At 43.3% G+C, this 26,188-nt stretch overlaps 1 protein-coding gene across 3 annotated transcripts; it reads right to left on the bottom strand.

Moving 5' to 3' along the window:
• Positions 1–480: 480 nt before the first annotated feature.
• Positions 481–24,292, bottom strand: INHBA (inhibin subunit beta A). Of its 3 annotated transcripts, XM_069461456.1 has the most exons (4): positions 24,122–24,292; positions 20,540–20,726; positions 15,316–15,835; positions 4,232–5,926 (listed from the first exon to the last, which is right to left on the bottom strand). In XM_069461456.1, the coding sequence occupies exons 3-4, from the start codon at positions 15,701–15,703 to the stop codon at positions 5,034–5,036; spliced, it is 1,281 nt and encodes a 426-aa protein (XP_069317557.1). In that variant the 5' UTR covers positions 15,704–15,835; positions 20,540–20,726; positions 24,122–24,292; the 3' UTR covers positions 4,232–5,033. The 3 variants fall into 3 exon arrangements, with proteins under 3 accessions (XP_069317559.1, XP_069317557.1, XP_069317558.1); XM_069461458.1 differs by lacking the exons at positions 20,540–20,726; positions 24,122–24,292 and adding an exon at positions 18,344–18,429 and having other exon boundaries at positions 481–5,926; XM_069461457.1 differs by lacking the exons at positions 20,540–20,726; positions 24,122–24,292 and having other exon boundaries at positions 15,316–15,885.
• Positions 24,293–26,188: the final 1,896 nt, after the last annotated feature.

The following is a 26,188-nucleotide window of genomic DNA, read 5'->3' as shown; positions in this document are numbered from 1 at the left end:
CCCAAATGGTTGTGTGGGTCTTAGTAACAAAATTAAGCACATTTTTCCCCATTGTATGTGGTTCTCTAGCTTTGGTTACTCCATGCATTTCCAGTTTTCTAGCCAGAAAGGAAAGGAAGAAGAAAGAAGGAAGGAAGTAGAAGGGAGGGAAGTAAGGAAGGAATATCTCTTTATTTCTTGTAAGTACTCACCACTACAGTTGGAGAAATGGGAAATTAACAAAATGAATAAAATATAAATATTGCTGGTCCAAGCATCTACAGCCCATTACCAGCCTCTGCCATGGCAATAGCTATTCTTTTTCTAGTTGAGCTCTCTCACTCCAGCTTTTGTTCTCTCTCCCACATTCAGTCTGTTTCTCATCCTCTTCTGGATAATTACAGTAGAAACAAAATTATCACCCAGCAAAGGATGTGGCAGTATGTGTGCAAAGTTGACCTTAGAAAATCAATAAGTAAGATATGAAATAAAAATAAAAAATACATCCCAAACAGGTCTTTTTATTTAACATAAGGCCAAAGAAGCTATCAGGCGTTGCTGAATACTGTCCACTAACTGTACAAAATATTGACTGCATGCCTCGCAAACACCAAAATATCCGCTGGAATGCCATAGAAATAAATAACTTCTGCTATAAACACATGAAAACATATCAAACTGTTATCTCTTTAAACATATTGTAAATAAAAAAAATTACCAGTACTTCTACACAATAAATATTAAGAAACCATTGACATAGTTGAAATGCACTCATATAAATTAACAACTTTAATTACATTAGCCAAAAAGACATTGGTTAAAGAACTGCATGTAGTATGCAAAAAAAAAACAAAACAAAATAAAAATAAAAACAAACAAACAAACAACATCAACCACAGAACATAAAAAGTTTTAAAACAAAACAGGCTTCAGATTATCTTGGCTTTCATAATTATATTTTTCTTTTAAAGAAAAATATCAACCCATTGTCAATGCACTGTTTTTCAAAGCATTTAAATAGAGGGTAAAACCCATTGGAAATTAATACAGAAGAAATGATTCACTTTATGCATAAAAAATAAATAATAATATAGCTGAGACATGTGGTTTGCTTCTGCTCTTGAAGATGTGAACAGCTTCTAAGCATTCATTTTCTCTGACCCATACAACAGCTTCTCAGTGATACAGGGTTTAATTTAAACACATACAATGTCCACCCCCAAACCTTCTGCCCACATATACAAGTTTCATTTATTCTGTAGGTTTTCAGGGTGACTAAGTTTTTCTCTACATTGAAAAGGGAAGTTGCCAAAAGGCCCACAGGAAATCATTTTTTAGGTGAACATGATAATTTGGATCTATGTTTAATACAATTGAGGCATATTTGTTCTCTGTTTTTTAGAGTCACCTCTTAAAGTCCAATCCCACAAGGGTAAAAAAAAAAAAAAAAAAATGTACTTGTTCTACCTTTGAGGAGAATGCAGAAACTCTCCTTGAAAATGGAGTGTGGAATCAATCTTAAATAAATATGAAGTTGGCTGGTCTTCTGGGACAAGAAAATACCAACTCAGTGTGCTGGAATTCACCTTAATTTTTTGGAAAAAAAATAAAAGATGTCAATGTGGTCTATAAAGTATTTATTACTCTAAAAATATATTCAAAGACAATGCCTTTCAGAGCTTCTATAATTGGTGTGCGCATATTTTTAAGAGCCTGGAGATTAGCTCTGAGAAAGAGGGGAGAGATAGTAAGATCAGAGTCACCCCCATTTCAGGAAAATCATATTAGGAAGAACCCTATATGGTAGAATTTAAAAGCTTTTTCTTTTGGTCTTGTCCTGCTACATCAAAGAGTGGTTGTTCACAGGGCTCGTATTTTCCAAAATTATTAAAGATGGTAAAATAATATCTTTCAATATTACTATAGATGGTAGCAATTTATAATTCTATTTCAAGGCCACATAAATCTAATGAAACAAAATTAAAGTTTGTGGGTGTATGATAACCCAATCATTTAATATCCAATTAAAATATTATCATACGGAATTTCATTTCTCTGCTTTTAATTACTCTGGCCACTAATCAAACCCCATATTATCCCCAATACGTCTAGGATGTAAAGAGCTTAAAAAGATGGCAGATTTATTTGAGATGAATGAGACTACACATGGGTATCATCTGTCTTTGTAATTTTTTTTCCCATGGCCTCAATCAGCTCTGCTACTGCACAGTGAACTAGGACTTATTTCCTCACACTATTTCTATAGATTATTCCAAGATTAGTTCCAGTACCAAAGACGATGCAGTTCAAAAGGCCCTCAAAGTTTTTCATGAACATTTGTTAAGTTGAACATGGCCGTCTACTGTCCCCTAAAACTTCCCTCCCACACCCACCTTCCCATGCATGGTATCCAAGGTCGATGGACCTTCCTGAGAATCCACTTTCAAGCTTCTCCCCCAGTACCTGTTGTATTTCCTGCATAAAAAAGGGAGGGCCTCTAGAACATACCAAGTGCATCTGCCCAGTAACGACATTAAAGTAATTTGCCTACATACAGCCCAGTGTTGTAGTCTACCGACTTAACAGATTTTTCAAGAAAAGGTAAACCACCTTTTATAATGTTTGGTTTCTCACTGATACTTTATTTTCCTATAATGGATTTCTTAAAAATCTATGAATTGAAGAGCCAACAGCTTCCACAGTTTACAAAATATGAATGAATGTGATTTTTCCCAATTATTAGAATTATTTTCAATTTTCAAAAAGTTCTGCAAACTTCAAACAAGTCAGTGAAAATAAGGCTCTGTATTTTTAAAAACACATAAACGAATAACTTATTAGCTATTTTAGGCAAGCTAAAATACTAGAATAAATTAGATAGAAACTTAGCTTTAAGCATGTATTTTGATATTTATAAAACAAAGTTATTTTTTTTTTTCCTTTTTGCATCCAAATCAATTCACGCAAACTCAGACATCAAGAGTTTTGGCTATCAATTAAGATATTAGAGATTTTTGCTACTGCCCTCGTCCCTGCCTCCTTTTAATTGTTCTTTTCCTACTCTCACTCTCTTAACACCTTCCCCCAAATCATGTATCTTTTAACTAGTGACAAGAACATTATCAAACCCAGTGGGTACAAGTAATATTTCTCACAACCAGGCCTGAATCATTAAAAAAAAAAAAAAAGAAAGAAATACACTCACCTCTTTCATTCTGGCCTAAAGATTATTTTTTTTCCAAAAAAAGCTTCTGGTGTAAGATTGATTCCATTAGACAATAAATATAAGTTGAAAAAAAAAAATCAGAATTAACCAGAGTTTTGATTAACATCCTGTTTTCCCCACAGGGGATAACTTGTAGAAGTGGGGTAGGGGGCAAGAAAGAGGAGGAAATTTGATCCCTGTATGTTTAGTGAGGGCCTTGCTGAATATTCACTGGAATTTCCAGGCTTTATCCCATCCAGATTTTTGAAATGTGCCCACCGAGTTCAGAGTAAAAGCAAAAACTATAGCCTATCCTTCTTAAAAATACTGTGTTTTGCACACAAACATTCATTGCTTTAAGAACATTAAAAAATGACAGCCTGAAGTGCTTAAAATGTGTATGGACATGGTACAATACATGTATATATACACACAGATATGCATATGCACAAGCAATGTATATATACACATACAAGCATGTAGTTTCATGAATCTGATTGAACTTGATATCGAACAGTGTACAACTACTGTACATCCAGTATGAAATGTCCTGTTTCATGGATGTAAAAGGAGTCAAAAACCAAACTTCTCAGGTCTTTTAAGCCTGAACACAATCCACCCTACTCAACCTTAATCCCAACCCCTGACTCAATGATGGTGAATGATACCAACCACAGACAGACTGTTTAAAGGCTCACACAAATGTCTTTGGTGTATGTGTCTATTTTTTAAGGTACAAAATAATAATAATAATTATAATTATAATAATAAAAATAGCTATTTTGTGTGCTGTAGCAGTTCTTTTATAGCTCACATTAAGTGCAGCTCTTAAACCCCACCCCCACCCCCACCCAAAGAAAATACTTGTTAAATAAGGATTAGACAGGTCAAACACCATTGTAGTGCAAATAGTAAACGATAAAAAAAAAAAAACAACAACAACATTTACAAAATATAGAAATGTTTGGATCCAACAGATGGACAAACATATTCCTTTCAAGTATCTCTCCTTGAAGAAAATAAAAATTAATCAGATTACTTCCGATACAAAAAAGTCTCTCTTTTTGTTCTCTCTCAGGTAAACAGTTTCAAACCTATTAGGTTGCATAGTTCTAAGATCATAAGCACCTTAACGAAATGTAACTTGGTATTCTTTTTTCCTTGATCTTTCACTCTTCCCATTCTTGTTCTCAATTTCTTATGTTGGATTTTTGTTTTGTTTTGTTGTCTTGTTGCGAAAGTGGTGCAGAAAAAGAAAGTGTGACCACCTACGCACTACTGTTCTTTTACCAGTATGTGTATGTGTGTGGTTTGTGGAAACGCCTGTGTGTGTATGTGTGTGTTTCGATATACACAGAGATAGTGTCACGCAGACATACCTTATGACCTGGGTAACTGGGTGGGGAAGTGCCTGTATGGGCCCTTTCAAACTCATGGCTTTCAGGATGCTATTTGGATTGTGCTAGTCCACACTCCTGCAGACTAGACAAGTTGATTCAAGGCTCACAAGGGAACCGCGAGGTGGGAGGGGACAATACCCCGTTTAAACAACTGATGTCATCAGTTTGATTTCGGAAGAAATGAAGGGTACACTCTCCCTTTCCCCACCCCTCCCCCCAATTCCTGTCTCCTTCCCTGCTTCATGTCTGAGCCCTGGCTAAGGATTTTTTTCCACATCTTCCTTCATCTGCTTCATCACGTTTTGTTTTTCGTTTTTTGTTTTTGTTTTTGTTTGTTTTAAATTTCTATTTTTCTGGTTGTTTAACTCAGAAACCTTAAAAATTTCTTCATCTTGCCACTGTCTTCTCTGGACAACTCTAGTTCCCTTTCCCCCGGGGGCTGGGTGACTCTATGAGCACCCGCACTCCTCCACAATCATGTTCTGAATGTCCTTTTTGATGATGTTTTGACCATCATCATAGTACAACATGGACATGGGTCTCAGCTTGGTGGGCACACAGCACGATTTGAGGTTGGCAAAGGGGCTGTGACCCCGCATGCGGTAGTGGTTGATGACCGTCGAGTGGAAGGACAGCGAGGACCCAGACGTGCCTGCTATGTGGCTCGGGCACTCACCCTCGCAGTAGTTGGCGTGATAGCCAGAGGGAGCGATGATCCAGTCATTCCAGCCGATGTCCTTGAAACTAACAAAGAACTGTTTCTTACAGCAGATGTTGACCTTGCCATCACACTCCAAGCCCCGCCGGCGCCGGCGATGAGGGTGGTCTTCGGACTGCCGGGCCTGCAGCATGAGGAAAGGTCTGTGCGACTGCTCCTTCTCCTCCTCTGCTCCCGCCCCTCCTTCACCTCCGTCCTTCTTCTTCCCTTCCCCCTCCTCCTCTTTCTTCTTCTTCTTGCCCAAGAGCACCAGGCTGGCGCCGCTCTCCTGGCACTGCTCGCAGGCAATCCGAACGTCCAGGGAGCTCTTGCCCTGGTCCAGCAACCGCTGGATGCTGCTGGAGACAGGGAAGACGTGCCAGGTGCTCTTGCGAGCATCCACCACCTTTTCAGAGAGCAACAGTTCACTCCTCTCCCCCTTTAAGCCCACTTCCTCGGCCTCCTCCCCTGCATCCAAGCTGCCCTGCGGGTGCTTCTGCTGCTGGAAGAGGCGGATGGTGACTTTGGTCCTGGTCCTGTTGGCCTTGGGGACTTTTAGGAAGAGCCAGATTTCTGCACGCTCCACCACCGACAGGTCACTGCCTTCCTTGGAAATCTCGAAGTGCAGCGTCTTCCTGGCTGTTCCTAAAGGTGAAACACAGCACAAGAGAAAAGGGGGATACTTATTAATTCTGTCATTTGCATCTACTCCCAGATTTCAGGCCAAGTCTTCTGTGATAGACCACTTTAAGCAGGGGTCAGTAAATTACAGCCCACGGGCCAAATCTTTTTCTGTACAGCCTGCAAACTAAGAACATTTTTTAACATTTTGAAGAAAATTGGTATTTTGTGAAATGTGAAAATTATCTGAAATTTAAACATTAGTGCCTGTAAATAAAGTTCTTTTGGAACACAGCTATGCTTATTTCTTTGTATGTTGCTTACAGCTGCTTTTGCACTATAACAGAGTTGAGTAGCTGTAACAGAGACTCTCCGAGCTAAAATATTTATTCTCCAGCCCTGTGCAGAAAAAAAACTTTGTAGACCCTTGCACAACAATGAAGAGGGGCCGTGGGGGTCTATGTCTGTTGACTAATTGCTTGATCTCAGTTTCACCTTCTATAAAATGGGAATGGTATAATGACATTTGACCTATTATCTCACAGGTTTGGAAGAATCAAATGGGATAACATACATGAAAACTCACTATAAGCTCTGGCGAGCTATGGAAATATTATTCTCACACAAAAAGGCAGCCCACAGCCCCGCCCTGCTGTGTAGGTCTGTGTGGGCGGGACTCACTGAGCCAGCCTCCTCTTTCCTTGTCACAGCCGGCTTCCTCCCCCGTCACTCTTCTCTGGGCCACTGGAGCAGCCTTTTCTTTACTTTGCCTCTGTGACACTGACTCAGGCCCCTCTCCACTCATTTCTCCATTAAGCAGCTAAAGGAATCGTTCCCAAAGGTAGATCTGATCATGCCACTCCTTCTTAAACGTCCTTTACTGACTTCCTATTGCTCTTAATCTCCAATAGACATCCCCCAGGACTTTGGGCTCTGCATATGATGTTACTGCCATCAACAGCAGCTCTCACCCTGTCCTCTTATTCTCTGTGGTCCAGTTATACCAAGTTTCCTTAAGGTCTTAAGAATCCCACCCTCTCTCTTACCTGCAGGCAGTGACACCTGCTGTTCCTTCTGCCTAGAATAGTCCTAACCACCCCCAACATGGCACCCTTAGTGGCTGACTTTAATAAGTTTTCAGACTGAAGGACAGACACTTCCTCTAGAAGTCTTCCCTCACATCTTCCCCACCACCACCCTCCTGTCAGTCTGGCTTAGGAGGCCTGAGGTCTGAGGTCACTGTCACTGTCTAGTGCATAGCAGAAAGTAGGCAATTACTTGATTACTTTTTAACAAATAGAGGCATCCTTAGCATTGGCTTCTATTTAATTAAGAGAGCCACGTCGTACCTCTGAATCCCCCATTTTTGCCTCTGTCCCTTTGGTATGCAGCTTAATGAGCACTAAAAACATATTTCAAACAGCAAGTGCTGCTAATAGAGAGGAAATCCCTGCCTTATCAGAGTATCTGGATTCAGCAGCTCCTCAGTTCTAGCCTAACTCTAAAATTAGAAAGCCATCTATTTCCATTCCTCCGATAAGCACCTGTATGTTTATTCATGCAGCAACATTTACTGTAAAAAGCGGGTGTCCAGACTAGAATTTTTTGATTATATCAAACATTTTCCCTCCCTTCTATTGTTACCACTCAGTGGTCTGTAGAAATACGTCCCCTTTTTCATGTCCATGTGCCTACTTACAACTGTCCGCTGTACGTGTAACCCATGTACAAATCTGGGACCAATCTTCAAGAAGTTCATCTTAGAACTCGCAACTCCCTAGGAGGATCTCCCTGCCTGGATTTCTATAGCTAACGGAAATCCAGCCATACTTATCACTCGAGGCCCTGAGATGTTTACGGTACTATAAATTTTAGGCACAGTTTCAAGTTCTCTGCAGCAGAAGGCAGGCTTTTCTGTGCATTGCGTACTGTAGATTCTGTTCTTAATTTAACACACTCTGCACACTGTGATTATGATAGTGGTAAATTCACTGAGGCCAGGGCCAAGCAGAGCTGCAGATGGATATGAAAGGTTCTCTGGCATCTCTGTACAGATTTGCTAGGATGCCGGCCCTGATGATGATGGTGGTGGTGGTAAGCAGAGTTCCTTTGACTCCGACCGACCTCATGTCTCTGGCAGGAGTTGGAATGAACAATAAAGCTGGGCTTATGATTAGATAGAGCCCCAGAGCAGGGAGCAGTTAAAGGGGGATGCTGTCTTACTTTAAGAAGCACAATGACTTTTTTTCTCAAAATATGACTCCTATATTCCCTTTTGCAGAGAACTGGTGGGGGCTTTTTGTTGTTTGTTTTTTAAGAAAGTGAAAGAGAAGATTCCAGGAAGCAGAGCTTAGTCATTTTACCTAAAAGGGCAATCAGCAGCAGATTTTAAGGTGGTAGGGTGCTGTCAAGACCAGAGGGAAAGGCTGGCGGGGACCTTCGAAGCCTCTGATACCTGGCCTGGAGGAGTGTGCAGGTTACCCCCAGCGTGGGCACATTGGCCCTGCCCTGTGGAGAATGTTAACAAGCTACCTGCTGTTTTCCCTTCTGCCTCTTTGCGGGACAGCCTCCGAAATCCTAAACTGCACAGGGTCTCACTCTGAAGACAAGAGATAGTAGCTGCTAAATTAGAGAAGCCAGAGGGCATGAGGCTGTGTTTTGTTTTTCCAGGAGAGGGTGTGAAGCAGGAGTGTCTGACTCGTGCCCAGGATGGGGAGGCTCTCTGGGTCTCGGGTAACTCAACCCCACAGGTTCTGCTCTGCTCTCACCCACCCTTGACAGGAGGGGTCAAGGGTGAAGGCAGACGGACAGCAGTGCTGACCTGCACGCAGTGGACTGTCCACAAATAAAGTCCAGAAATGTCTGCAGATGTTAGGGTGGGGGAGGGTTAATCGGTGGCCTGGAATAAGTGACAGCCTCACGCAAATTGCTTTTGTAGGGCCAGTGAGGCTGAGGCTGCTTGCTCCCAGTCACACAGCCTGCAGGACAACCCTCATTTCCTAAGAGCAGGTTTTTAATGCATGCTCTAGCCCCACCCCTTCTTCACAAGCAGCTGTACTTGGAAGCAAATGATTTAGTGTTCCTGGGAGAGGATTGTACAAAGAGAGTACTCATCAGAGGGGCTCAATCTGTCAGGTGCTGTTCTATTAGGATCAGAGAGTCATCACAAAATGACTTTCATGCTGGTCTTGGCTGATGATGAACTGTAAGGCATCGCCTGCACAGTGTGGAGAGGCACGGGCGCTGATTTATGCATCGGTTTAATTATCTGAACGGAAAGACTCTGCTCCCTGTATTTGCATCCTCTGCCTGCCTGCTTTATCTCTCCCCCATATTTCTGACATTTGGATTTTCCCCTACTAATTGACATGCCTGTCGCCTCCTTCTCCTGGTGTCCATTTCTGGAACTGCTATTTGTATACTGCATGATATTTTATCAGGAAAAAAAATAAAACTGAGATCCAATTTCATGAAAATGCTGTTGCCATAATGCTCAGGAGAACAGGGGGAAGAGAGAGATTCAAGTCTTCCTAATGTCTACCCTATATGCAGGTACATTTTACACATTCTATTGTATTCTGACTTATTAAGCAGTGCATATTTCTTTCTTTTACATTAGCTTTCATTGCAGAAGGGGGTGGGGAGATGAGACTGCTGGAAGCTGACATGGGATTGATGTTTATCAGGGCTGTAGGTTTCAGAAATATACCCTCGAATGTCCTAGGTATGAAAAATATAATAAATAACTAGTCAATTTATTATATTCCCTTTATCTCTATATTACCTGAGAGAGATTGCTATATTGCAGTGACACTCTCAGGATGCCCCAATCTTCAAATCTCTATGCATAACAATTTGAAAAATGGAAGAAGGCTGCCTAAGGCTGAGAGGTTTAGGATCAATTTCTAATCAGTTTCAGATTTGACTTAAATATCTCGTGCTGTAAAATCTTGAAATGGAAGCCTTCCCATAATGCTTCGTGAGCAGGTACAGGTGCGACCTGGGTTCCTACACTATTACCTAGCTAACCAGATATAGCTGGTTGCTTTACTAACCTTTACTTACCTACTCTCTGATAATATTCTTTTCATCCTCTGTGCTATTTTTTCCCTCCCGAGGCTTGTGAGCAAGGCTGTATCACAGCCTGCTCTGCCTGAGTAATTCACTAAGAAAGTCCCACGCAAACCCATGTGGGTGATAATATTTCATCACTTAAACCTCTATGAGCTTGGTGGACACATACCAAAGAGAGAGAAAAAAGGTGCAGAAAAATGGGTAGGGATACATTTTGTACCTTAAAGGGAATACCTTTGAAATGCTGCCGGGTGGGAGGGATTGGTCAGAGGAAAGACTGTAAAATGGAAGGAAAGATGCCTGAAAGGGTATTTGCAGCACATTTTCCTTTGCTTTCAGAATTTTAAAAATGTTTTTAGTAACTCAATCATGAAGGCATGCCAAGGGTTAAGCAGCCAACCCCCTTGTCGACCCCTTCCCCCACCCTAAGATGCAAAATGCTACTTATCCAAAAGTCCAGCATCTCAGATTTCTGGGTGTATGAACATGTCCAATGAAATAAGCAACACACACATGCAGTGTTTCAGTTTTGTTTTGTTTTCCTCACCAGGGTCTTGCTTAAAGTATGCTGCCTTTTACATACGGGCAATAATTATGTCTCTAATGTGAATGTGGAAAGCCTTGTTGTTTATAGAATGTATTTAAACTCACCATGGTGGGTGGGGGGAGAAGGCTTGTTGTAAAAAGTGTCTGTTACTTTAATTTTCCATTTTTCACCAAGGTTTCACTGTGCCTAGATATGGTAGTCAACGGTAGGGGCATGCACAACCACCATTCACAGCACATGTGCTCTCTGAAGCACTAACTTTGTGTTTGGACTGCTTCCAGGGGTTTCTGCAGAAAGCAGCAAGTGAGGTCTTTAAGGTTATTCCTCCTTTGACCTACAGTAGAGGATCTTTCCTGTAGTAGAACTATAGGTTTGGCCATAAATTATCTTGATTACGTTTTCAGCCTTACTAACTCTCCTTAGGATCTTTTACTGAATTGCAAATGCTCACTCACAAACATTCATCATGCATGCCTCTTCCCTTTAATTGGTGATGAAAAAGAAAGTTAAATATTTAGGGAGAAAGGAGTTTTAGGTCCCTAAAAGAAGTAGAAAACCTTTTTAAGGTTCAAGCCACAAAATTTCAGAGACTTCTTCCAAAGTTCCTGAGAACTTTGACACTTTTGATTTTGGACCTAGGAACAAGTCGAGTATGAAAGATTCTGAACTACAGCGAAGAGATCATGCTCAAGTATTTTTTAGCAGCAGAGAGGCCAAGACTGTATGTGTTTGCAAGTTGCAAGTGCCTGGGAAGGTATTACCGCAGTTCTCTAAATGTTAAATCTGACTTTCCACCCTGACATCTCTGCCACCCCCTGCTGCCCCTCACAGGCCGCAAACCACTCTTAATCTCTTTTCACATCTTTCCCCACCATTTCTCTCCACACCCTCGGTTTGGAAACAAATGCATCCTCGGAGGCTGAACACCATGTTCCCACAAGGCGTTAAAGAAATAGCCTCCTTTCTCCCTATTGGAAGTCACTTGTCATTTGTCGCTGGTGAGCAGTGTTGATAAGGGAAGCAAACCGGGCAACAAAAATCAAGGGAGACGGAAGATGTTTTTGTACAACCCGGGCGACCGTATTAGGGAGAGACTTGTGAGCAAATCAGCATCGCTGATGATTCATGGTCACATTTCTCCCTGCTCCGCTTTGTTTGTTTTTGAAATTTATCACTGGTCTGCCTTCCATAGAGCTCCAGAATGTGCACACGTATCACCAGCATTTCCATTTCCTTTCCTTCCGTCTCACTGAATGTGTTACAGGTAATCGTGTTTCTCCCATCCCGTAAAATCCTAAGTTTTTCTGGAGGACGAGAGGGAGCAGGATCTGATAATCACCAAGATTAGGGCGCTGTAGACAGGGGCTTGGGTAGGCACAATTGCCTTTCCCTGCAAGTTTAGCAGACAAGAAGCAAAAGTCTTTGGAACGCGCCCTCTTGTGGCCGATCTGTTCCCGTTACTCAGAGAAGCAAGCGTGTAGCCCCTAAGGCATCCTTCAGTGAGGGGTGATCCACGGAAAAGTGCAAAGATAGGGGTGGAAGGGTGGAAGTCCACTCCACTTTGAGATGGCTTTCTCTGGGTGGGAGAGATTAGTCATCTGAGCAAGCCTTCTTAGACCCCTGTTTGGGCAGTGAAAATTTCTAACTCAAATCTCCTGCAAACAGTACCTCCAAGAGGGGAGATTTATATGCTGCTTTCAACACCACCTAGGTAGGCTATGTGAGCATTATCCATTTCTTGGTGTTTCATTTGTCTTTCTCCCCCTTTCCTTTCTACAAATGCTATCAATTGCTAAGCTAATGACCAGAATGCACATCTAGGTTTGGCAGCTTGTGGAGACTCAAAGGTATATTGTTATTGTACATTGTGAATCAAAATGAGATAAGATAAGCTGTATGAGCCAAGAAGGCCACTGATTTTAGCTTCACTGCCAATCATAGTGAGTTGGCTTGGCTTTACCCATCCCGTATACCCTTCCTTTGAAGAGAGGATGTCTCTTTAAGGCCTTAAGGTAAACATTGAGGATTCTGTGCCAGCTATGCAAAGAACACACTAACCTTGGTGAGCAAACTTGGGTGACATGTATAAAAATAAAATCATTTTTATTTGCTGGAATAAATTTCAGAGAGCCTTAGAGCAAGTCCCTGCTGTTTAGTCAGTAACAACTCACATCGGCTTTATAAAGATGGGGCACTTTCCACATAAGCAGAATGGGACAAACTCAGTTAAAACAGTTTCAGGCACTTTTGTAGCCCTCTACTTCTGGGGCAATGCCTTGGCTTTATTCAACAAGCAAGGAGAGAAAAGGCAAAAATTACACACGTATCCCCAAATTAAGGAGTCTTCAGGTTGAAAGGTGCATCTCTGTCACGCTCGTGCCAGTGGACACTTACGGACGGAGATTCTATGCTGTACAAAATAGTTTATAAAGGAAAGAAAAATGCATGCCTTTTCCTCTTGTCCAAAAAATCTTGACACTTTACATAGTTGGAATGTTATTAAAGTTGAATTATTCCAAAAGCAACAAGACATAGATCTTTGCTATTCATTTTCATATATTCGCTACAATCATTCAGATGATAAATATCTTTTCCTGGGTTAGGAAAATAGGCAGAAAATGCTCACACAGTACTCTACCTGAAGAGCAGATTGTCCAAACAGCAATCATGAAATCTGTGAAATTATATTACATCAACTTGAAGTTGATGTGTGAACTCCGTAGATGAGAAAAATAAGCAATTGTGATAAACCTCTTCTAAGACTCCAAAGTCAAGTTGTAAACTCCACCCGGAGGAGTTTGCCATTACACGTCTTAAAGTTTACTCAGCGGGTAAGTCCAATGAATCGCTTTTTAAAAAGGAGCTCATTTTTCTTTTAAACTAAACACCTAACAGAAAAGTAAAAAGACGAAATCCCATATAACTGGGAGAAGATTGGCATCGAGATGAAGGGCATAAGTAAGAAAGAATGTAAATGGTCACATCCCTTCACTGCCAGATCCCTGCATGCCAAGAGAGTAATGTGCCATACAAGTCCAGTAAGTCAGAAAGAGGGGCAAATTGCTAGCACCAGTGTGCAGTTCAAAGTGGTCAAGGGCATTGGTATAGTTGGTCATATGATGCGGTTAAAGCCAATTGAGTAGGGGCTGCCATTGAGGCCATCCTGTGTGGAAGTCGGTATATAAAGAGATTTACAGGGTCCCTTTGTGTTAGGACATGGAGCCGCCCTCAAGACCACTAGAATCCATTCCATACACATGACCAAATGCCATAAATGTTTCCTTTCTTACCTAACCACCATGAAAGGTTGAGTAAATTGGGTGGCAGCTTGAAAACTCCAACCTGACTTTTTTTCCTCAGTAAGCTTCAGAAGATAAAGGCCTAATGATCATGACCTTTGGGGCTGCATCAAGAAAGAGATTTAGAGAAAGAAAGTAGGATCTTCCCTAAAGGACAGAAGTTTCTAGTAAGAGAGCCATGCCCGGGAAGCTTGTGGGAGACCAGGGCTTCTCCTACAGGGGGGAGCCACGAAACTGGCAGGCTATCTGCACCCCCAAAAGGATGCTTAGGTCTTTCATGGTTTTCTTGAAAACAGAACATCTGAGTCAACAGGTTTTCAGGATTGGAAATTCTGAGTGTTGCCTTAATTGTTTATACTGCTGCAGCAAACTTTTAAACAAAAATGCTGGGAGTCCCTGCACATACTTTACTGGCCATATGCTCTACCAAACAAAACAATGGCATTCCTTTCAAATGGAGTTGGCAAGGGATGCGATTCTTTAGCCTGGCATTACCATGAAAGTAACACGGTATTAACACATCTGTGTGCCCAGCGTGCATGGGCTTGCAGGCACGCAAAAGGATCTGTGTCACTTAACTATAAAAATAGTCTGGCTCCCAGTCTATGGCCCCATACTTTTGACAGGTATTTCTATTCAGCAACAGGTTAGTGTGGTTCTGGACCGGCGATTAGAATCTATTTATTAAAGTTCTTCCCCTTAAGGATTGAGTGAGAGTTGAGCGTGGTATCTGAGAGCAGTTTGTCAAGGTTGCGTTCCTTGGCAGAGCTTAGTAACTTTACATAGAACAAAACTGTGTGGGTTTTTTTTTTTTTTTTTTTTTTTAAAGTTCAGAGAGCAAAAGTCAGTGTTCCAAAAGTGACTGCTGGTTCAATGTCAACTGTCCTCCAAAGTAGCTCTTTACTGCCTAGAATGTTGTGCCTGTGCCCTTATAGACAGTTTCTAAAGGTAAAAATGACTGTCCCTAATAAATGCCCTGCTTCTCTGATGTGGCCCCAGATTGGACTTTTAAAGGGGAAGGTTTGTTTTAAGACAATGACTTCATCTGTGCCATTCCACCCCGATCCCGGCACTCTCAATTCCCCTTATCCCCAGTAAAAACTTTGAATGGGGTCCGGAAGCCTTCTCTGCTGCCCAAGCCCCGCAAAATGCCCTGGCTTTCAGATCTGGTTTCACAGGCAGGGTAAGGGAGCCCCTCACAGACTGGCTTCCAGTTCGAGACTGGCCCAAGAGCTTCCTCCCCGGGTGATCGGCTGAGTTTAGCAAGTGTAAGCCAGTCATCTCCAGGCAGAGAGCTCAGCTGAGAATTCCATTTCTGTGAAGTCCTCTCCCCCTCCCCTGCCTCCCCTCCGTTGGTCCGCTACCATCACCTAATAACTAATAACCTTCCCAGGCAGTTTCCAGCTGGAAGGAAAAGAAGTTCCTCCTGGGACTGTCAAAGAAATATATTTTCCTCCCCCCACGCCCCCCCCCCTGTAAATGCCAGCACCAACCTGATTCCGCAAACGTGATGATCTCCGAGGTCTGCTCCATAAGTTCATTCATTTCTGCCCTCCTTCCAATGTCATCCTCTATCTCCACATACCCGTTCTCTCCCACTTTGCCCACATGAAGCTTTCTGATCGCGTTCAGAAGCGCCGCCTTGGGCACCGGCTGGGTGACATCGGGTCTCTTCTTCAAGTGCAGCATGTTTAAAATGTGCTTCTTGACGGCTTCCACCATCTCTGGCTGAGAGTTGGGTACATCCTTTGGGAGGGTGGCCAGCGCACAGGACGGACAGTCGGGGGCTGCGCTGTGCCCCTCAGATCCTGGGGTGGGGGAACTCCTCACTATAATCCAGCAACTTGCCAACAGAAATCCTCTCAGCCAAAGCAGGGGCATCCTGGCAGCAGAAGTTGTTGTGATGGCCTTTTTAAAAGGCCCTGTGTTTCCTCCCCCCTCACGCACAGGTTTTTTTTTTTTTTTTCGGTTTTTTTTTTTTTTTTTTTTTCCTTCTCCTCTTCAGCAAATTCTCTGGAACAAGAACAAAAAGTTTTCTGTGAAGTTTTGTTTGCAGGTTCCCTCTCTGAATGCAGTCAGTGCTGTAGGTTTGTGGCTGTCAGGGAGGAGAGTTCTGACTGTCTCCGAGTAAGAGAGAAGGAAGGAGGGAGGGAGAGAGGGAGGGAGGGAGGGAGAGACAGGGTGGGGGGAGACAGACAGAGACAGAGAGAGGATGGGAGGGAGAGAGAGACAGGGAGAGAGGAGAGAGGGGGAGAGAAAAGAGGGAAAAGGGGGGAGGGAGAGAGAGAGGGAGAGAGAGGGGGAGAGAGGGAGAGGGAGAGAAAGAGAGAGAGAGAGAGAGAGAGAGAGAACGGATTGGCCCTGAGTGAGTGAGTGAATGGAGAGGGAGGGAGTTTGTCTGTGAGTAAAGCCTGTGATGGGGAGGGGAGGGACAGCCCGTTTTCTGACAGGCTGCTCTCTCCTGCTCGTAGCTTCCTCGCAGACACCTCTCTTCAAATGCCACCATTCTCGGGGGTTCTACTTTCCCTTCTAAAATAAATTCTCTTAATTTTGTTCACTTTTTTTTTTTTTTTTTTCTTTCTCTGCCCAGTCTCCTGGCTTCACCTTCTTCCTTTTTTGGAAGGAGGGGGGGAAAAAAAAAAAAACGCAAACAAACACAGTGTCTCAATCAACCGGGATGACTGGACTGAAAAAGTCTGCCCCCCGGGACCCCTCCACCCCACCTGGCCACAGCCCTAGGTGACAGAATGCCCACCTGGCCGGGAGGTGGGGCTGGGGGCGCTGGGAGGTCCAGCCGGCAGGTAGCGAGGTCGGGGGAGGGGGCCCCGGGGCACCGGAGCTGCTCTGCCGGGAGGTGATTGTTCTGGCCTATTGGGGTCCAGAGGAGATGCTCCTTTTCCTCATTCATTCATATTTAAATGCTCAGGGTCGTCAAAACTGGCGGGAGATCTGAGAGAGCTCAATGGAACTTTTGTTTGGGGTCAGATAACACACTCTACTTTTCCCAACTTCGAAATGCAGCCGGGCAGTGAAAGACCCTAAGCGCAGGCAGCATGTCACATGCTCAAGTCGCATGAAGCGCTCTCCCCTTGTCCTCTTCAGCCGCCCCCTTCTGCCCTGGACACACTCACTCTCACACATTTCAGCTACCACTGCTTGCCCCAACTTCACAGATAAAAATGCAAAATTCACTTGGCCTTTCCCACATTCTTTTACAAAAAAGAGCGCACTCTTATGCCTTGAATCATGGGTCCTAGGGGAAAAGAATCTCTAATATATATTGGCAAATTATTTTTCGCTGTCATGTGGCAGTTTTTGCAGCTTGCCCCCCATCCTGTCCAGACCAGCGCAGTCATGGACAGCCTCCCTGCCTGCTTCTGTTTCCCTCAAAGGAACAGCACAGATGAAATCATCATGGATTTTAGTGTTCACAGAAAAAGAAAAATGTGAATTTTTAAACAATGCCTTCTGAGGTTTTTTTGTAATTCTCCCCTCCTCCCCTTTTTTTCATTTTCTGTCTTATTGCTTTTATCTTGCAGAAGTATCTTTAAGGGGTCCATCTGTTAAAGCTTGCCTTCCCTCTCGGTTTCTTTCCCACACATAAGCAAGCCCTCTTGGTTTCTGAAGATAGAGTCAGCTTATATCTGACACCTAGTGTGTTCAGAGCATTATAGTCAAGCAACGCAGTTTGGACGGAAAGAGTTAATAAGTATCATTACTACAAGCAGAAGATCTGAGTGCAAGGGGAAGAGAGCAAGCAAATTATGACACTAAGTTAAAATTACAGATTGCACAGGTAACAATGCTTTTCTGAATTGTATACACTGTCTCCTTTTCCAAAACAACGATTTGCAAGACTTTCTCTGTTATAAGTCACCTAACACCTTTGGGGTTTCAGCTCCAGGAACATCAATTACTCTGCTATTATTGTTAAAACTTTGTCAACATTGCCTAAAAAGCCTCATATTTTTAGTGGGGGGTGGTGAAAAAGAATGGGGGAGGCAGGGGCATTTGTGTTATAATGGTTTAATAAAACATCTTTGTACTATAATACTTAACATCATCCACCTATTTGGAGTCACATATACAGTACCCAAAGCATTTTGTAGTCCAATTAAGTTTTACAAGAGAGTCTGAAATAGAACTAAAAGTTTAATGACACCAAACAACTCAACAGTCCTAATGGTAGCATTTAGATAAGTGCAACTTATCAATATTTGGATTCTCTCTGCATCTGAGTATGTGTGTGTTCCCTGAATTTACTGTTTGCGAATGTAACTCTTAAAAATAGCTTTCTCTTTGGCATATGTACTTGTATATATGTGCTGAGTGGGTTGTATAAACACATAATCTATTTGCATGCTCTCTAGGACTATTAAAAGCTATATTAACCTGCCTGAATAATATAAAAAGGTACAAATCACAATGCGCATGGAAGTGCCAATTAGTTGTAAAATTCCTTCTAGCCATCCTGACTTTGAATGTGTAAAGAGCTCAGAAGTAAGAGTTAAAAAGCATTACCTTTCTGGTCCCCTCTATTTCACCAGCCGGCTCTTGTATCATGTGGTAAGAGCTGTCTGAGTTCCTCTTCATGGTATTGGCACTGTGAAGTTTTATACTGTACTACTTATTTGTACACTCACACATTGGTACTACTCAACAGAGGAGGGCTGGGGCTTTGTTTGGGATTGGTTAGAATCAGCATGACATCAGCGGATGACTGGTTTTTCCAGTGTGAGACATTTCATAATTCATTATCTAATGGAAAGCCCTTCCTGGCTTCTGAGACACTACTGGGTGATGCACTGAGCCAGTGAAACCTCTGGCTGTGACTAGTCTACCTTTGAGAAAAATACTGGAATCAAACAGATACGTCTCAATGAGTGTGTCCAACTTTCAACTTTTCTTTTACTACACACACACACACACACACACACACGTCTCGTTATATTCAGGTTCAGTTTTATGTCTTTACATAAAACATCTGGTACTTCATGAAGTTGCCTCTATTTACAAAGTATTTTATTGTTTCTTACAGGGAAGAAAGCTGTAGTGTTTTTTACAGGGATTCTAATTTTATTTTTTTAAAATAAGCTATTTCATTGAGAAAAAAAATAGGAAAATCTGTATAACCATAGGATGGATGGTCTGCCTGACTTACAATATTATTTTACATCTTGAAATTGAATGCCTGCTTCATAAATCATTTATCACCAAGAACTTTGAAAATAGTTATTCTCTGCAAGTGAACTTCATAAGTATCCTTCCCAGGTCTTTAGAATCTCATCATAACTAGCAAAAAGAGACAAACAAACAAAATGACAAAAACAAAAAAAAAAACTCATGCATCATTCTTCTTTACAAGAGTTTCAAGTCCTATGATTTCTAAATTGTTACAAATATAACATGAGATTAATGAAAAGTGAACACTCCTTGAAATAGGGATAAAGTTATCAGGTCGTTTTTTTGTGGGGGGTGGGGCAGTGGGGGGGGGCAGGGAGGAAGTACTGGTAAGTCTGGTAAAGGAGACAGAGAGAAGGAATCCTCAGACAAGAATGGTGAGGGGTTGTTTGAAGGAGTATAGTTGAAGCATAAGCCGTGTTCTCATGACAAGTTGGATAAAATGTGCAAAATTGGGAGCTAATGAGAGCCATATGACCAGATATGTTGTTTTGTATGCAGGATTGAACATGCATAAAATAAACTTTTCACTGTGCCCACAAGCAAAATATAAAGGCTCTGGCCTCCTGATGTGTGGTTTAAGCAGGTTCCATTAGGACACCAGCAGTTTTCTGTGCAAGAGGGTCTCTCTTGGCTAGACACAGAGAAAGTGTGGGTGCTGAGCTGCATATGGGGGAGGGAGAGGAGTATTCCAAGAACTGCATATGCAGAAATGAAGTAGGAAATAAAATCATTAGGTTGTAGAGGAAGAGAGGGAATCTAAGTGGTAAAGACAGAAATAGGATCAGTGATGGTGAACTCCAAACCTGCCCCCTCAGTTTAGCACGGGCTGAACTCAAACGCTTTCTGCTGAGAATCAGCAGAGAGCAATGGCCTTCAGGGCATTAAACTTGCCCTCTGTCCCACACATGACCAGCATGTCCCCCCCACATCAGACCCCGATTCCCCTGCTCATTGACCATGTAAACTCAGGCCTCAGTGTTCCCATCTACAAAATGGGATCTATAATATTAGCCTGCAGGGTCAAGTGCAGTGGTCCGAAAAGAATAGGTGATACTATTTCTGAGAAGCCCGGTGGCTCTTTCTAAACATTTGTGTCACAGGAATCTGCAGCACTCTGACCAGAGGAGCCACCCCACAAGAGTGACTCTGTCTCTGCAGCCGCATTGGCCATCTGATGCCACCGAAGTGCCCACCTGCCAAGTCAGCCCCACCAGCGGAGATGGGACTCTGCACCCGGACCCCCACCTTGGAGCTGAGCCACAGTGGAATTGCCTCCTCACTCGGTGGAAATCAAGGTGGGGGTGGTGGAGGAAGCAGGCAGGTTAAAATAGCTCCCTTGGAATATTCTGGACTGGGAATGAGCTTTTTCCCTTCCCAACTCAAGGGCCCGGGGCAGAAGCTGGTCAGCCCAGTCTTGACAAGAATCTCCTTCTCCGGCCTCGGTTTGGTTTCTCTTTCACTTCCTGCCCCCTCCCCCAGAGTTTCCCCACACCCCAGGCCCTCGGTCCCGGCTTCTCGGCCCTGCTACTGTACCTTGAGCAACACCTGCTGGCGGCTTCCTGGGATCACGCCGGAACGCGGCCGCTGCTCGAGCCCAGCTCGCGGGACGCCTGGAGTCAGGGCCAAGCCGTTCTGAGCGGCCGCCTCTATTTTTACCCTGAGCACCAGCAAGGGCAACTTCTTTTAAGAGCAGCTCTTGATTTTTCCCCCCTTTTGGCAGCTAAAGAATTCAGGGAGGGGAAAAAAAAAATTCACTGTTCAGTGAGTGCAGCTGGGAGTCTCTGAACCCAGCCCTCGGTGCCAGGGACTGAAACCACAGCAAACGTCAGGGGCCGGGACGGGCGGCGGGGCCGGCGGGCTCCCAGCGCTCAGAGGCGAGCCGGGAGCGCTCACGCACCCGCCGGCCGCCCCCTTTCTGGTTGTGGGGTTCGGTCCCAGCAGCTACCGCACTGGCAGAGTGGCCCGCTGCCACCGCGTTATTCACCTAGCGGAGGCGGCCTGATTTACTGGCTACTTCACAACCCTCCCAACTCCACGCTGGAGCGTTTGCACGGCTCTGTTCTCGCCTCGAGGAGCAGCCACTAGCGAACCCGGTGGAGCAGCTTGCTGCGAGAAGGAGCCGGGAGGGAAACTGTGGTACCTTATTTTACTGTAATTGCAAAAGGAACGATGTGCCAGAGATTTATATTTAGAAGTTGTATGTTTCTACTTTTATGTAAATGGAGCAATTAGGGCCTGTCTTGCTGCTGCTAACTCCAATGCTTGTGCATTGCTGGGGAGCTGGTGTTTTCAATCACAATTAGTGAGCCGGTCAAAAAACAAAGTTCGTTTAAGGATAAGAGCTCAATTGTGCGAACGGGGGAGAGGCCAGCGTTCGTGTGCCCGCCTGTGGCTTGCGGTGACACATACCTTAGGGGCACGGCTAACACTATAGTGGTGTTTACCCGTGGCAGCAGCTGTCCCCGTTCAAAGTTGGCATAGAGGAAGAAGCAAGAATGTTCACTTTTCTTCTCAAGCAAACCGTATGTCCTTGAGCTTCCATCTAGGCTATTAATTGGTCTCTTTCCTCACTACTCCTGGAACAAGGAGACAGGCCCAGAAAAAAAGGGGCCATTTTCCGTGGCTCTGTTATTTTAGCTGCTGCTCGGGAATTGCTATTATTTGGTCAAAAATACAAGCCAGGAGGTAGGAACACCCCAAGCAGGTGACTGGGACGCTGCCCCCTGATTCAGCTGAAATGACACCAGGCCGGGGGTTCAGAGTCCCAGAAGAGGCTACTGACGAGTCAAGGGTGTTTTAGTTCCTTCCTATGAAAAATCTGTTTTCAAAAAAGCATGATTTCTGGTTCACCCCGTCTGGGAAAACTGAACATAAAACGTGACTATGGGGAGGAATCAAAAGGACTCGAGGTGTTCTCAGCAGCTGAAGTGTTATTCTGAGGCTCAGGCAGGAAAACCTGGCCCTGTTGGTGAGTGGTGACTCCCTCGAGAGGCGGCTGTGAATCCAGAAAACGTGGGCAGGATCCAGAGTGATACTTGCTGCAGTGAAATTGCGGGAGTCTGTGATTAAGGGTCTCTCATCAAATGGTCTGAATGGCACACGGGGTTGGCAAGCCCTGCCACCTTGCTGGACAGCCGCAGCCTGCACTCAGCTTGGGCTGAATGTTGGGTGGAAAGATTTGGGACAAAGAAAGATCAGCATTGCACATTCAAAATCCAACTGGGAAGCTGTTTTGCTTTTAAGTTAAATCAGTGACTAGTTCTAAACAGTGAGGGAGAGGGAAACACGAAAATTCCCCCTGGAATTCATGGAAAACAACAGGGTCAGAAATAGTTAATCCAAGACTCAATTCCTAAACCTCACATTTCTTTCAGAACCACTGGCATATCCTGCAAGGCCTTCTGCTATGTAAGAGCGCTCTGTTTCCAGAGTGTGTGGAAATGCTGTTGTCTGAACCGAGGGAACCCAGATGCTAGAACTAAAACAATTAGGGAAAGAAGATGAAGGGGAAAAAACTCCAGTAAGTAAACTCTTATTCTTCATTCTAGAGCAGTAGTTCTCAACTGGGGTGATTTTTCTTCCCAGGGGACATCTGGCACTGTTTGAAGGCATTTTGGGTTGTCATAACTGGGAGGGAGGTGCTAGCAGCCTTTGGTGGGTAGAGGCCAGGGATTCTGCTACACATCCTGCGGTGTACAAGACAGTCCCACAACAAGAAATTATCTGGCCCAATTGTTAATTGTTCTGCATTTGCATACCCTGATTTAGAGTTACAGTTTTAAAGTTTTACCTGACTCCCTTTTCAACCATGCTCCAAGAGGCCTTGGAAAACAAGGAAAATATTGCAACTATGCAAACTCTTAATGATTCCACTGATTCTGCTTCCTCATGCATCTGTGGTGCCCAGTTACCAGTTACCGGAAACTACAGATACCTGAAACAGTACGAGTTTCTTTCTGGCAATATTGTTGTTCCAACCAACTTTCCCATATGGCCTCAATACACTTTCCTGCTGGCTTTTTGTTCTAACCAAAAGCAGAATCTTGGTGACCAGCAACAAAATGAGATGAGCTGGCCTATGCCCAAGTTGTTAGGAGGCAAGAGACACGCAAAAGAGTAAAGGAATGAAGAACTGAATTGTTCATTTTAGCAATTCACTGTCAGATAAATCCAGGCACTAGAGAATTCCCTGAAGTAAAATTCACAAAAGTGAGATTACCATGCCTTTCTCCTAGAGCAAACAAATATGATGCAGCATGATTTTATTTGTTTAATGCCTTAGGGGAAGGACTTACGATAACTCTCCGAAGAGATAAAACAGAGTGCTTTGTTAAAGCCTAATGCTTGTTGCAAGCAACATTGTATTTTGCAAACTTCCTTTTTAAAAGGAGGTGGTAAGGCTGTTAAAGGAAGGCCATACCTCTACAGGTGTGGCTGTCCTGTGAGGACTGGAGAAACCATTGTGAATGAGCCCACATTGTGAAAAATAATAATAATAAACAACAAGTGTTGGTGAAACCCACAAAAGGGAAGTTGCCTGGATCAAACTAGCTTAAATGTAAATAGTGTCTTTTAAACAATGAGGGCCAACTTCTCTGGTTCATCACTTAGCTCCTGAGTGGCTTGGGTCACCCCGAAAGGAGAGGGTAGGTCAGAGGTCATGTTAAGATGAGAGAGCCATGAGGGGAATGTCTTAGACACTCTGACACCATGTCATCTCCTCCAAGATGTGAATCACAGTCTCCTCAGGTAAATCATCATTTTGGAACCAAAGGCTTCAATCAACTTCCAAATGACTCAGAAATGCCTGGATATTTTTCCCAAGAAGTAACAATATAGTACATGTAAAAAATTCAATATTGAGAGAAATACTCATTTACAACCTCTATAGAAAAACGTATATTGAAAAAAGAAACCACCCTAACTCAAACTGAATAAATATGCCCTCAAAGTTCTTCCTGACCAATATATATTTCTAAATTGTTTATGGTAACTCAGTTCTAACCCAATCAGGAAACATCTGCTACAACAATTGATCCTCCTATTGCCCCAGAAGATTATTGGAAAATGCTCCCCAAAGAACATATAACAGATTGTCGTAATCATTTTTCTCACCTGGATCTGCTTGGGTAATGAGTTCCATTGTGCTGACTTGAAGACATAGAGTTTTAGCGTATAGATTCCATTGGACTGATAAGAGAGCAGAAATCTTGATTCTAATCCAATTTTGCCTATCTACAAAGATACCCCCACGACCTGTTCCAAATTGTAGCTTCAGAGGGGAAAAGCCCGGGGACAGTCCTACGTGTATTTTTATCAGTGAATTGCTGCCTCCCTCAAGTCCTGATAGAAAGAGTCCAAAGGTTCTGCCCTGCTGGGAGCAGCTTCGAGGCACGTCCAGATCGACATGACCTGAGTGCCGCTGTTCACGGGCACTGCGTACTCCCGCATACACTGGCATCGGCTCAGCTGGGTTAGTAAATATTTCTAGGTGCCCCATTCTAATTTTAGGAAGGTCAGGTTTGCAAAGGTGAAAGAGCAGGCAGGACTTCTGCCACTCTTTATCAGATTAGCAAAGCAAACTCTATTTAAGCCAATATTCTTGTGGAGTTTAACTGCAATCACTGAATTCTACCATGTGTCTTAAACTTGCAAAAAATAACTTATGGCTATAGTCCGTTTTCTTAAGACTCATTGAGTTCCTCTTGAAACATGGAATAGAATGATGAATGAAGGAAGCACCATTATATTAGAAGCGGAAAAAAAAAAAAAAAAAAAAAAAAAAAAAAAAGCTCCAATAAACCTCTCTCCCAAAGGCCAGAGGTTAATTTGTGATCGCTTAATGAAACAGCGGCAGAAAGCCAATAATGTACTTTTGGCCAACTCCAACATTATTTAACTATGAAATGAGAATAATTAAAATGGTACTCCCTGTAGAAAAGACTTCACCCAATAAGTTCCCCAAATTTCAAGGAGCTTTTGTTTTATTAGATGCTGTTAGCTTCATGTTAGTCACAGGAAAAAAAATGCCCACATACACACGCACGACTAAATGTAGTCAGTTTGCTCAGCTGCTGCTGACGTCACTGCTGCCCACTAGGAGTGAGTTACTGTCATAACCCCTCTTTTATTAATCACAGGCTGGAGGAAGCACAAAGTGGGTGACATCATTAGGCAAAGGACCGGCTAACTCATGCTCCAATTTACTCAGCTTTATTATAACATTTCTCAAGTGTCATATGAAAGTGATTACCATTTCACACTTTCCCCCTCTGAGCAATCATCCCTAACCTTCAATTCAAACTCCCAGAGAAAAGCTTAGAGCTTTTCAGATGGAGGTACATAAAGGCCAAATCTCACTAAGGGTCCTTGTCCCAAGAAGGAATGTCCTTCTCAGAACAGCTTCTTCTTGGGCTTTAAATGGAGGTGGTCTTTAGAACCATGGCATCCCAAATAACTCTCTGCTCACTCTGGCCCTGGTGGTGAGCTCCGACTAGAGAGGACCCCGATGATTCAGATGAGCGCAGCCACACGTGGCCTCCTGGTGACCAGGGGCAGAGGCCCTGCACCCCAGGGTGCTGATGTGTGAGAAACACCATTTGAAGACAGGGTAGAAGGTCATGATTGGATGTGTGGATCCTGCGGTTTGCAGACTGGATTCACATTCAGGATTTGCCACCTTTGAACTGGAGGGTGCCAGGCAAATGACTTAGTTCCTCCAATTAATAAATGCTGGTACCATTAGCACCTCCTTCAGAGATAGGATTGTCATGAGGGATAGAGGTATCAAAGCATGTGAGGCACATAAACTGTGCCTGGTATATAGTAAATGTTGCTTGCTGGTATTATTTCTCTTCCTTTTCCTTCAGAAGCTTTGCTGGCTGAACTGAACCTTCTGTACGACATTGGAAAGATGAGCAGACCCAGCCACGCATTTGGCACTGTCACTGGCTGGAAAGTTACAAGTCAGTCCACCTCTCTGTGGTTCAGTTTCTACACCTACTGCTATTTATCCCATGAGGAACTTCTGAAATTAAAAAAGGCGAGTGACCAAAACCAAAAGAAGACATCAGTTCGAAGAGTCTCAAGAGCTCAGCATCATGTTTCTGTTTCTTTTTGAATGGACAAAATTCTCAGGCAGTTCAGTAGCTGTGTGTGTGTGTGTGTGTGTGTGTGTGTTTG

The sequence above is a fragment of the Eulemur rufifrons genome, chromosome 29 (genome assembly GCF_041146395.1).
Source record: "Eulemur rufifrons isolate Redbay chromosome 29, OSU_ERuf_1, whole genome shotgun sequence".
Taxonomy (NCBI): Eukaryota; Metazoa; Chordata; class Mammalia; order Primates; family Lemuridae; genus Eulemur; species Eulemur rufifrons.
Note: the sequence above shows the minus strand (reverse complement) of the source record. Positions and strands in the feature narration are given on the sequence as shown.